Source organism: Centruroides sculpturatus, unplaced genomic scaffold (genome assembly GCF_000671375.1).
Source record: "Centruroides sculpturatus isolate CEXI.00-Female unplaced genomic scaffold, Cexi_2.0 scaffold598, whole genome shotgun sequence".
Taxonomy (NCBI): Eukaryota; Metazoa; Arthropoda; class Arachnida; order Scorpiones; family Buthidae; genus Centruroides; species Centruroides sculpturatus.
The window spans coordinates 264,839-279,375 of record NW_019384757.1 but is presented as its reverse complement, the minus strand read 5'-3'; the positions used below and the strand labels follow the sequence as shown (position 1 = coordinate 279,375).

The following is a 14,537-nucleotide window of genomic DNA, read 5'->3' as shown; positions in this document are numbered from 1 at the left end:
AAAATAATAAATATATATTTTTTAAAATCAAAGATAATTATAATTATTAAGTTTAATGTTTAAAGAAGAATTTCTAATATATATAATAAAATTGAAACAAACCCAGTATCTTCCATCAAAGCTAATGTTATCCTTGAATATACTGGATTTTGAGTATGTGTTCCAGTCATAGCTTCATTCTATAATATAAAATAATAAATAGTAACAAAGTTTTATTTTTAAATATTCAAAATAATTATACAAAGTACCTCAAAAAGTCGCTTTTCCCAATGAGTAAGTACAGTTCCATCACCACCTTGATCCTCCAATTCAGCTCCTTCAAGAAATGAACAATTAAACTGTCTTCTAACTTCTTCCTAAAAATTAAAAAATAACAACAAAAAAATTAAATCATTTTACTAATTAATGCAAATACATATATTATCTAACTTTAATGAGAACTGCTTTAATTTTTATGAATTATTCTGGACTTTTTGGAGAATTTAGATAAATAGACTATTTTCACATTCAGATATATTTTTTTAAATTAAGATACATTTCATACGAATTGTATTTTTTTTTTTTATAATAATTAAAAGTGGGATAAAGATGAGAGTTAGATAGAATACACTTAACAGTGTATTCTATCTAACTCTCATCTTTATATAAAATATTAAAAAAAGTGAAGAATATAATTTTCCCAATCAACTTTTTACATAAAACAAATAGGTTTAAAATTTACTTTTTCATTTTTATTACATTCTTTAGTTTCCCCCCCTGATACAACAAAGCATCTCTTATTAAATTTATCAATGTAAGTTTAAAAAATATGATAGATTTATAAAGATTTAATAACAATAAGATATTTGATAAGGATATTTATGAATTCATTCAAAATTATTTACATATTTAATGCAAGAAAAATTTATGCCTTTATTTTGAGATATTAATATATGCTGTAGTTTCTCTTACATTCTCTAATAATTCAACAAAACCTAATAACAATGCAGGGTATACTATTATAAATTATTCATATTTAGTTAATTGCATATATTTTAAGATATTAGGAGAATATTACTTAAATATCCAATGACACAAGCTTTTTACTTCAAAAATGAACAAAAATTATTGCATCATTGTAATGCCAGGCTGCAATTTTTAACCATATTTTTAATTAATTTAATTTAAAATATATGCTCTCAATCTCAAATTAGTAGTGTCTTGCCTCTTGCATCATACTTTTCTGTTAAGTCATGCCAGTCATCAATTTAACTCACATGACTTGTAGTCTCTATTGGAAGTTTGTATTTAGTTAATTGGGGCCTCTCCTGCCACAAATCTTTCCATATCTGGTCTTGACTTTCATCAAACACCATTCTTGAGATTAAAGAAGGACAGACATGCAGACAACAGTGGGAATTTATAGGTCTACAATTTTTTCAAATTGCAGCCCAATAATTATGAAACTGATTTTTATAGATTTATTTTATATAAAAAGATGATTAATTTAAAAAAATTTATTTGCTGGATTAGTTTAGATCTTTTAATACAATAAAAAAAAAATCCAGCAACATTTAAAACTGCATGTGTTGTGCCATCTGTTATAAAAAGTTTTTAAAATAAAATATCATATTTTTAATTATTATAAAATGGCAAAAAAGCTTAATTTTGGGGGTAGGGATGAGTTTAATTAAAAAAAAAAACTGTAAATGCTAATAATGAGTAAAATTGTCATTAAATCCAATCCTAGTCGAGATATGATATACAACTCCTCTATCACTCCACCCCATTGACCTTTAACCACCAAAATTTAATGGCATCAATCCTCCTAATACACAACCTTCCTGCAAAATTTCAGAAATTTTTGACAAAAAGCACAAGAGGTTTTTTATCAAACTTTAAACAGAGTGAACAAAATTGTGCCCCCACTCATACCACATCCATATATACAGAAAAAAGCCTCAAATTTTTTTTTGCATTTCTCAAAGTTTCAGGGTTCAGAGTCCAAAAAATGTAAAAACTTGGAGGATCATTTTTTGATTGATTGCCATACTTTCTTTCTGTTATAAAACAGAGCCAAGAAAGTAAAAATGCAAATATTATCTATCCTGAAAATTTTTATATTTATGCATTTAATTTGTTTGATGGAAATATTTTGATAGTTTAATTATTGAAATATAAAGGTGCATATAAATTTTACTGTTCATTAAGATAAAACTAAAATCTAATTTTTATAGAAATGCATGTAATAAATATTAAATTCACTTGTAGTGGAGGTAATGGATGGCTGCCGTCAGTTAGACGAAACCTGGCCGTCTTTCTCCATCCATTTACATCTCCACAAAGACTGTCTTTATCAGAAGGCTGTAAACGTGACTTAGTTAAGTCCACGACCACGTTTTAAACTAAAACAACATTTATTTACAATAATCCTCGAGTACACTTGAAACAGAGCTACACGTGCTCATGGCAGCGATCACCCGACAAGAAGAAAAAGCAACAATACCCAGAATTCTCTCTGGGAAAAACCCAGTCCCCGTTTTTCTATCCAGGATTCCCAGGAAACTCGTAAAGGAGTGGTGCCATCTCACCAGTCTGTGATTTGTCGCCGCAGTAGCATAAAATATATTTGTAAGATTTAAAGTTTTGCAAATTGAAACACTTGCAAAATTTGTTTTAATATGAAAATATATTAAAAAAATTTTACCAATTACTTACAACAACTCTTGGTGTAACAATCATATGTACAGTTTTTTTTATTGTAGTTCCACGAACTTTCCATTTTCTTTCCACTTTTCTTATAACTCTCTCACTCCATTGATGAGCCTGAACACTAATAATAATCAGAATATTAGATTATAATTTTTTTTTACTTTTATTCATGAATTCTATAAAACTAAAAGATTTAAATTATTAAATTTTTTTTAATGTTATTACATAATAAATAATTTTATTTAGTCAGAGGACTTTCATCAAATGAGAGAAGGTCATGCTGATTTTTTAGAAACTGTGTTCAAATGAAAGCACTTGTAAAACTGTGTCGTCCTTCCTAAAGATTGAACAATTAGAAGTTTTTCTTTGGTGTGTTCTCTTTTTTGTCTGTGTTTTACAATTATAACCAATTTATCATTATTTGTTTCTTAGAGTTATTTAATAAATTTTGTTGTTTTCTTGTGACAATATAATAATGAAGGTTTATATTGATATTATAATGTTCACTACATATTCCAAATATATTTGTCTAGCCAAATGTTAATATAAGAATGCAAATAATTTAAAGAGAGATTACAAAAAGCATTAATTTAAAATAATTTTTTTCCTTTCATAAACTATGTTTTATATATATATAAATTTACATAAACAAACAAAATAATATTACCAAAAGTACTAATTTAGGTCTTAAATGCTTTAAGCATCTACAAGTTAAAAAAAATTTAAAATTTTGCTTAATGTAATAGTGTCATGGTGTGCCATCTATGAAAGCTGTGGAATCACCACTTTCCTTGTATTTTCTAAAATATAAATACATATTGTGAGATTATTTTCATATTTAACATAATATGAATTAATGAAAATTAATTTTTTATTATAACTACATTATGTATCTTATTACAAATTTCTATACTACATGTGAAAAACAATGATAAGATTACTATTGTATATTCAAATAAAAATTCGTGTATGCATATTCCCAATGGAAGCACTGTAATGTTGGATATGGGACAGCTTTCAGGGCAAAATTATTTGATTTGGGTTAAAGCAGCTAAATTATACACATTCGTTCATGCACTTTACAGAGCACCAACCTCACACGGTTTAGCTCGTGGATGCTACACACAAAAATATTGTACAATGCTTCCAATGGTTCTATCCAGGGCCGGCACAGCTTCCCTATTATCAAATGTTACCGCATGCCACTGATGTAATAACAACGAAATTCTGGTTTCAGTATCTTCAAATAAGTGTGCCTTTTTAAGCTTTCTTTTTGTGTTATGTTTTAAATATGAGCAAATTATGATTAAAACAGTTGTTTAAATTGCTGTTGTTAAAGCTGACAGCAGACAAACAATATTGGATGAATTATACATTAACTTAAAGGTTTAACTAATTAACAAACATTTTTTAATTATTATTATTATCAGTTTAGGCAAGTCCCAAAGTGATTACAATAAATGAACTCTACTGTATCATAATATAATAAATCTATAAAATTTGATATATTTACTATAAACGACCATAGATGAATTGCATAAAAAATAAATTCATATATACATGTGTATATCTAATATAATAGTTTTAAAATGTCATTCACTATATAATGTTACACAAACATTAGTCATATGGTGCCATTTTCATTTACTATACCTATTATAAGCAGTTGTTATTAGAAAGCAAGAATGTTTCCAACAAATATTTGTATTGTACTATTTATTCTTTATTTATACAGATGATATCACTAAGACAATAATGGCCACCCCAGTACAACAAAAATAAACAATACACAAAATTATTTTTTTATTGTCATCATTAATTAAATTTGCTACTTTTTATACTTTATGGCTTTCTTTTTAATTTTTCAATATCATTTTATGTTAATTATAAATGGCATTTCTATTGTAACTGCTGCTTACAAGAAATAACTTAACATTCTCCCCTCATGAACTTTCTAACTATTTTCAACCAAAATTTCAAGTTGGATTCTATCACAGGTAGTAGCAAGTTTTTCTCTGCTTACTTAATATAGGCTTATATTCTTCAATTTTATGTAGTTTGAAATAAAATAAGGCCTAGGCCTACATTAAACATTTTAAAGTAAATGTTACTGTTATAGTTGTATTATGCATGAAAGAACTGCTCCTTGGAATGTAAGGCAAAACCAAAGAATCTCTTGCAATTTTGAAATGATAATTGAATGTCAGAAAATATTAAAATATATATTAAGCATTAGACAAAATAAGGTCATTTAGTTTGAAACAAAGAAGTACATACTTAAAATATTGTTTAGAAAGACATATTTCTACATTAGGTTTGATTCATTTCTTACTTTCTGTAACTATTATAGTGTACTAGGTAAGTGACCTTTGTTCATCATATTATGGAATATATAAAATACTATTGCAATCAACTAGTGTACATATAAAAACTTAATTAAAAATTAATTGAATATATATTATTTATGTTTGAAGAATAAGAAAAAAGTCCTCTGGACTATTCTTCAAAAATATACACTCACAATTTTATGGCTGTCACTTTTCACTGTAACTCCCACTTAAATTGAGATATTTATCATAATTCACACTCTGCAAGAAATAGTTTTGAGTCTCTTTAGTGTCAAAAAGCTATTTGAGAAATAAGTGAGCAATGACTGAACAGATTGGCATTAGCAAACATTCACAAGGATGTAAAAATTAAGTTATAAAATAGATTTATAACATTTTCAAAGACTAGAAATTGAAAAATAGAAATAGAAGACTGGCCCAATGAATAAAGGTACTTATTAATTATTCAAATATTTTTAATTTTTGAGGTAGCTCCCTTTGGATACTTCTGGATTTACAACTTTGAAGTCTGTGGCCATCAAGATTATCCTTTAAATCATGAAAAAGATAGTAATTATTAAACACCAGATCAAAGCAATATGCCAGATGTTCAAAGACATCCAAAATTTAGTCATACAGAAGAAAAATAACTTATGTAAGCAATCTAAAGCATCTTTATTTAATGATAGTATTGCATACCAATACAACTTTATGGTCCAAAAATACAGTAACTATCTCTTTGTCAACAGAATTGACAACTTTGAATTTCTTCAACACAAGATCCAAAATGTTTCAACTTCATGTTTCATCTTTAATCTATGATTATGAATCCATCTTATCATCAGGGATTATGCATTCAAGAATGACAGATCACAATTCCATCCTTTGCAAACTAGTAGCTTCTAATAATGTTCATAGAACTTATTGCATCTTATAAAATCCTAATTCATGAATGATGTCTTAACTCCATGATCCTAACAACTATTCCATGTAACAGATTCAAATTGTGTTGCAGTTCACTAATTGTAATTCTTGTTTTTTTTGTAAACTGTGACTTCCATATGCATCTTGTCAGGCATGCTTGATGTTGTGATGCTTCTCTCACAATAATCCTACCAATTCATCCAATCCTGATAATTATCACTTTGCCTTATTTTACCAACCCAAACACTATTCCTGTAAACCTTAACCAACTGATGATGATAAAGTTTATCACTAATGTTTTTGAAAACGTTAGTTTTCAAAAATTCTGTGAATAATAAACGTTTTCAAAAACATTAGTGATAAACTTTATTATTCACAGAATGCACTGGTAACAAGTTTGAGACAAGATGTTGAGTTAAAATCATGTTTATTTCATAAATAAATAATAGCAACATAATGCAAATTATCTTTTAAGACTCATACTTCTAAAATGATACTTCTAATCATGAGTGATAAAATTTTTGATCTTCACAGGTACCAGCCAAAAACTTTACTAACATTAAAGTACATAATTTTATAAGCTTTATAGAGTGTCCACTTAGGCATCTATCCAGGGATAAAAANATTGTCATTGTATTCAAATTTATACTTGATATTTTAGTTTTTAGTGTATGGGTTACATTGAGAAATTGTAAATGCAGTGCACTGCATATGTTGGTTATTCCGTTGTATTGGCTGGTTATTGGTTTTGTAATTGTTACGTTGTTACCATGTGTTTGTAGGCTGATGACGGGTCCTTGTACCCAAAATGCATACTTACCTAAATATGAAATATGATTATTAAAGACCAACCCTTTTTTATAAAAGTTCTGGTCCTTCTTTCTGTCGGCCTTGGTGTGATAAGCCCTGCAAATTGTTATACTCTATTTACTGTATTAGATTATCTAATTCTATCCAAAGTAAACATAATTAAACTGTACGTTTTGGATCATTGAATTACTGGTGGTGTTCCTATACATCTGCATATGCAAGATTATGGAATTCTCAAGAATTTTCTAATTAGAATATAGCCAGTGATCTCAACAAGAAAGAAAAGAAAAAGTAAACAAATTTTTTTAAAATTTAATTGGAGTTAAATTACAATTAGAACAAGAAAAGGAAGCATTACTCAGCATCTAAAAAAATGTAATTATACACTAAACTTATTATCCAATTTAAATGTTATAAGTGAAAAATTTCTAATAAAACTTACATATAACAGTTTCAAAAAAGCATTTTTTCATATGTTGTATTTAAAAAAATACAATTATTGAGAGAGTGTTTCTAAATCCTGGGGTTTTGTAGACAGAGAATTAGGACAAAGATTTGCATGTCCAGCAATTGGCCTGAATAAAATATAATCATATAATTAATTATTTAAAAAAGAAATTCAAATGTTAAAAATTACACAAGCACTTTGAAAATATTGAAATTAAATAATGTTACCTGTCTAATGCAGCCTCTTGCTGACAATGTGCAGCATATGCTACAGTTTGACCTTTCTGACATCTTTCAGTTTGCATGGCAGACACATAGAACACAAAATCTGCATCTATAACACCTGGCACTCTTGGATCCCCTAAAGTTTTGCAAAAATGACCACCAGAGCTGCAAACTCTACAAGGCTGTAATAATTTTAATATTTTAGCATAATAAGAAAATTGAAATATGAATGAAAACTAAGTTTATATAATTATTATTTTCTCTTTCCATAATAAAAGTATCTATTATTTTTGAAAAAAATATTCAGTAAAGAATTTGTACATCCATGAATACTGATCCTGCTGTTGGACCAGTAATGCAAATTACTGTTGAAGAGATTAAAACAACTGTAAGAAAATGAAAAATGGAAAAACAACAGAGCCTTATGATATACATCTGAAATAAGGAAATTACTTGGACAACAAGGTGCTAAAATTCTTACTATACTTTTCAACAAGATCATCAAACAAGGATGCCCACCTGCGACTTGATTAACTAGCATCACCATACCTATTTGGAAAAAAAGGGATATGTCAGTGAATGCATAAACCAGTATGTCTACCTTGTTATACAATGAAGATCTTTGAGTGCATCCCTGACAGCCACCTATGCACAATTGTCAAAATCACTCCAAATCAATGCGGATTTGTTAAAGAATTCAACATTAATGTTATTCATACTGTCTGCATACTTAATAGAGAGAAACAGAATAAAGAATAAGCACATTCATATTTGACTTTTCTGGATCTGGAAAAAGCATTTAACAAAGTATCACATGAGCTCATGTGTGAAGTTACCAATTTGCACGTAATGACAGGATGTCGAGCAGTGCTGATTCGTTTGTGGGAATGTTGACATAGGGACAACTCTCCAGTTACAATCAATTAACCTGGTTTATTGTACAAACATACTTAAAACTATACGATGCACGGATTCTGTCTCCTGGTCCTCCTAGAAGTTGACAGCCCTGGGCATTATCAGTCAGCAATCAGCAGTTGGAGTAAAGTATAACAAGTCCAAAGTAAAGATGATGATGTCAAAAATTCCCTTTTTTCTTTCCTAAAAGATGTTCACAATAGTAAATACAGATAGAGAAGATCTCTATTTCCTTCAAATTCTAGATTTTATAACTTTTTTAGGTCCCAAATTGACCACTTCGATTGTTGTTTCTATTCATCTCTACTTTCCAATTGGTCGTCGCTTATTATAAACTATAGCAAGATTGGAACCTAGATCATGGGATGAGTCAAATTGTCTGTCAATTCGATCCCAATCAAAGATGGTTGATCTTAGAACTTAGAACTCACATTCTTCTATTGTTATAATATGGAAAGTACACTGTTTCTAACAATTTCCTTTAAACATATCCTTTTATGGATATGAAATTTCTGCCCTTCCTTTTTTAGCAGTTTTATAAAATATATATTTTTTTCTATATATAAGAAAACAGAATTTATTTATTTGTGTGGTTCTGGTCCAACAGAACTATCTGGTTGGATTGGTTCCAACCAGATGGAATCAATCCAATTTAATATGTTATACCACATCGTCATTGTATTCAAATTTATACTTGATATTTTAGTTTTTAGTGTATGGGTTACATTGAGAAATTGTAAATGCAGTGCACTGCATATGTTGGTTATTCCGTTGTATTGGCTGGTTATTGGTTTTGTAATTGTTACGTTGTTACCATGTGTTTGTAGGCTGATGACGGGTCCTTGTACCCAAAATGCATACTTACCTAAATATGAAATATGATTATTAAAGACCAACCCTTTTTTATAAAAGTTCTGGTCCTTCTTTCTGTCGGCCTTGGTGTGATAAGCCCTGCAAATTGTTATACTCTATTTACTGTATTAGATTATCTAATTCTATCCAAAGTAAACATAATTAAACTGTACGTTTTGGATCATTGAATTACTGGTGGTGTTCCTATACATCTGCATATGCAAGATTATGGAATTCTCAAGAATTTTCTAATTAGAATATAGCCAGTGATCTCAACAAGAAAGAAAAGAAAAAGTAAACAAATTTTTTTAAAATTTAATTGGAGTTAAATTACAATTAGAACAAGAAAAGGAAGCATTACTCAGCATCTAAAAAAATGTAATTATACACTAAACTTATTATCCAATTTAAATGTTATAAGTGAAAAATTTCTAATAAAACTTACATATAACAGTTTCAAAAAAGCATTTTTTCATATGTTGTATTTAAAAAAATACAATTATTGAGAGTTTAGAAAATATTAAAGCAGTTAAACAATTTGTTACAGATTTTGCTTATCCACTATATGTATTAATAATATATAAAAAAAAAAAGCTATCAAAATAGATAAAGAAGAAATGAAAGATAAATATAGAATGATAATTGCAATTTTTTTATGAAGAAAACTTTTAAGAACAATTGAATGATGTGAAAATAGTAATATAGAAACTATCTACTCTATTTTTGATCACTTAAGAAACGATAATAGTAACATACTAAAAAATAAAATATCAATATTTACATATTGATGTAGGGATTGTCACTTGTGGACATTTTACACTGTTTTACATATTTGTGCAGAGGCATAGCCTCTAAAGAAAAGTTCTCTCTGCAATAGAAAATAGTTGTTCCTGGTGATTGGACATGGCAAGCAATGAAGATAGGACTAGTATCCATCTGTAATGTAATTTTTACTTTATTAAATTGTAATTCTGCCAGCCCTTTTTACAAAGAAATCACTAGAATGAAGTTTATAAAAACAATGAAAAAAAGGTGAGACAACAACATTCAATAAAAACATATTCTGATAAACAGGTGTATGCTAGGTATCAAAATAATTTTTATGAAATATAAAGGAGCACCAATCAAGACCATAAAAGAGATATTAATAAATTCTGTTTTCCTAACTTCATATTTATGTCTGAGTTATGGAGATTTTAAAGTTTTTGTTGTAATTTTTTTTTAAAGTTAAAGCTTGTTCAACTTTTTTTAATTATGAAAATTTAAAATTTTTATTTAAAAATATTTGAATGAGTATACATTTCCTAATTGGAATTTAAACATAACTGATTCATTATGAAAGTTAAGTTTGGTGAAAAATTAATTTTATTTCTTTATACTTATAAATTTAAAAAGTTCAAAAACTGTAAAATAAACAATTTTGTTTAAGATCCATAAAAATGAAGTTTCTAAAAAATTAAAATCAGATCAACAGAAATGAAGCTTAAAACAATACAAAACAAAGTTCATCCCAAGCTTTTTAGTTATCATTATTTATTTCTCAAGATTTTAATTTAGCTTTAAAAAATGATCTACATAAATTTAAAAGTAATTATAACACACAAAATATTTCTCACTGTTAAAATTTAAATCATATAAAAACTAAAAATACCTCTAAATGTTCTTCTGGAACAACAACTTCTCCACAAGTAGTGACATTTTCACAACGATCTATGCAGTGTTGTTGTTGTAGACTTTTATCAGGAACAAAAACTTTATTATTGGGACATTTCCTTCAATATAAAAAATATAAATATTAGAAACAAATCTATCATTATTAAGTTTTTAAAACAAAATGAACTGTTTAGCATCTCAATTATAATATAATACAATATAATAAAGTTAAGTTTATTGGAAACCCTTAATAACTCATCACATTTCTTTTTTAAATTAATAAAAAGTGCATAATTATTAATTAACAAATAAACTTAAAGAAAGTAATTTCAATTTTCATTAAAATGAAATTGCTTTCTGTACATTTATTATTTAATTAATAACTACTAATGTTGGTGAAAGCTATAAACTTTACTATAAATAAATAAATAAATAAATATATGTATTAATTAAATTTTTAAAATAACTTTTTCAATTATATCAACATATTAAAATTATACAAACATTAAATAATATATAATTAAAAAATACAAGTGTAATTTAAAACCAAAATTAATATTAGAATTGTTGTTGGGGAGGTATTTCTTATTTATGGTTTTACCTTTGCAAAGTTATTAATAATTAGAAGTCATTGTATATCTGTGATAATTAGCTTTAATTTTTAAATTATTTGTTTATTTTCAATTTGTTCTATATTAGTCAAATTTTTTTATTTAATGTTGTTCATATTGAAAGGAATTGAAAACTGCTTACAATATATAATTTAATTGTAATGAAATGTGAAATATTTTAATCAAATTTCCAATTTCTTGGTAATTATGCAATACTTAAAAATAAAATTATTAAATCAGATTATTTTTTTTATAAAAAGCTTTGTAAATATTGAGTAAAATAATTTGTTTACTTTTTCAATGAATTGAGCTTTCAATAAAATTAAATATAATTTATTTTATCTACTTGATGTATTTGTTATTATTGAATGTATTAAATACTACACTTAATAACAAATCTAAGCAAGAAATACATCTAATCATTAAATAGATTACTTCATAAAATTTTGCATAAAATAAGGATTTGACTAAAATATTTTATTAAATATTTTAAAATTTGTAATTATTAAGCAATTAATAAAATACATTTTGTCATAATAAAGAATACAATTAATATTTCAATTCAACTCTAATTACTAGAATTTGAAACTCAACTAACTTTGTTGTTAGGTTTATCAACACTCCAGAAATTAGTTGTAGATCAACTAATTCTATATTCAATTACAAATAGTCCATCTAAAATCGAAAAACATATTTATTGATTGATTTATATTTGCCAATAAATTTTACATGTTTTCTATTGACATGGGGATATTAATAGAGTTACTCTACATTTCTTTATTTTCTAATAACTTATAAATAAAAATTTATGTTTACTATTAATATTAATTTCTACTAAATATGTTAAAATTTTTAAAATAAAATTTCAGATATTTATATTTCATGACCCAGAAATTTATATACCATCTCCTTAAATCTGACTTGTTATTTACAAAATTACAAACTTCTTTCTTCACAATATAAAAACTTTATTTTTTAAAATACTTTTTTGCTGAATTCATTACATACTAATTTTACAATATTTTATACTACATTTTACAATATTTATGTGTGTTCACAAGCTATTCATCATATTAACATACATAATATTTTCACATTTCTATGACTTCGTCTTTTGAAAATAATCCAATTTGTAAATAAAAAGCTATTAATATAGTGGGTGTATTCATAATATAAAATAAAAAATATTTACTGAAAAATAATTTTGCTTATATGGAATTGCATTATAACTGGGGGGAACATATTTCTGACATAACCTGTTCTTTGTAACTATGAGCAATTTAAACTAGTACATAACTTTAATATTTTTTTCTATATCTTTGTAAATAGCATTAATTTATAAAATATTCATGTTTGGTACATGTACTGTTAATTTAATCACTTAAATCATTTTGAAAAATAATTGTGATCTTATAGAAGAGAAGAATATAATCTTTATAACATTTTAAGAATAAAATTCCATAAAGCATCAAAAGTAAATACCTATAATTTTAATTGTATATATGTTACGGTGAATGACTGATATCTGGCAAATGTCAGCATTCACACAGTCGTTTTGTGTATGTATGAAATATTTGCTAAATACCATTATTTCTCACTTACACCGGTAAATGTCAACATTCAGCATGCACTGATGGTGAATGTTAAATAAAAATATTTTTATTACGGTAAGACAAAAATGCAACTTTTTAATATGTCAAAATAGGAGAAAGCTTAAGTAACAGCATATGTAAATAAACTGTTGAACCTAAAACAAACAGTACATTCTAAATCATTAAAGAAAATAATACAATAATCAACTTACAGATAAATTATGTGATTAACGTTATACAATTTTATTTATTTATTGCAACAACTTTAACTGTTATGGCACTTTGAATTGACAAGAGTCCCTTGCTTTTACAATTGCATTTATTCGTGGAAGACTTCTTTTTGCAATGACAGTGTGTATAGCCCTCCACTTTTTGAATTAGCTGCAGCTCCTTCTCTCAGCAATATTTCTTAAGAAGAAATATCATCTATGGAAAGTAAAGTAACTTTTCTTTACAAATTACAGACTGATTACGGGTATAAAGCTGCTTGAAGGTACCATTTTTGTTTGCTAATTTATAAAAGTCGGAGTCTTCTACTCCAACAACAACTGCCAACATATTTCGGGCATCTGTACGGCCATGGTGGACATCAGGGACTTATATTCATATGGTATCACCAATTTGAGCAGAAGGAAATGTTCTTTTTGAGGTTCGTAACATTTTAGTTGCTTGCAGTAGAAGGTTCTCTTTCGCGGCCACTCTTTTTATAGAAATAACTTTGTGTTGTTCAGTCAGGGCTTGATATGAAGACGTGATGGGTTGCAGCTCCTCTTCAATATTTTCCTTTGGAATATGGTATTCGTTGTGGCCACTGCTCAAATTTTATTCAAAAGTATTAACAATTTCTTCGACCTCCATCAAAGCTTATCTGTGCTTGTCGACATACACCGGCGATTGTTCGAATGTATAATAATACAACCAAATATTCGGTCTTTCACCGACGTATTTTGTATGTGTTGACATTCACCGGAGAATATCGACATTGTGAAGGTCCGAAACCCTTTTTCTGTTTTAGATCAGTACAAATCTAGGAATTTTCCTAAGTAAAAGAGAAAAGGGGGACTTCTACGGTCAATGATCGAGACGCTCTCCTCGAACAAGAAAAAAACGGAGAATGTTAAAATATCAATAAGAGAAATCATCTCTATTTGTTTAACAGTTATTCTCTAGACGTTAGTATCAACAAGAAGGGAATAAGAGATATTTCTTATCACCTCTTGGTTGCACGTAACACGTGGTTACGGCAATAAATCGCCTTGTTCATAGTCAAACTCGACGTTTGATATAAACAATAACTAAATAGTTGACCAGGTTAAAGAAATTATTGTCAAATGATTGTTAATTTATGGATGAGAGCCATCAAACCTATAGGAATTTATATCATAAAATCATATCATTTTGACACCAATAACAATAAATTAAACAAACTTCGCTGAGTCATTTGTCCGAACTAGCTAGATCCAAATATCAACACACTAGCAGGTGTGCGG

At 27.2% G+C, this 14,537-nt stretch overlaps 1 protein-coding gene across 1 annotated transcript in view; it reads right to left on the bottom strand.

Annotated features, from left to right (window-relative positions):
- LOC111628732 (leishmanolysin-like peptidase) overlaps window positions 1-14,537 on the bottom strand; it is a 99,852-nt gene that overhangs the window by 20,950 nt on the left and 64,365 nt on the right. The window contains 6 exon segments of the mRNA XM_023372568.1: window positions 103-179; window positions 249-356; window positions 2,698-2,851; window positions 7,145-7,327; window positions 7,428-7,606; window positions 10,843-10,963. Of these exon segments, the coding sequence (XP_023228336.1) occupies window positions 103-179; window positions 249-356; window positions 2,698-2,851; window positions 7,145-7,327; window positions 7,428-7,606; window positions 10,843-10,963 (822 nt within the window).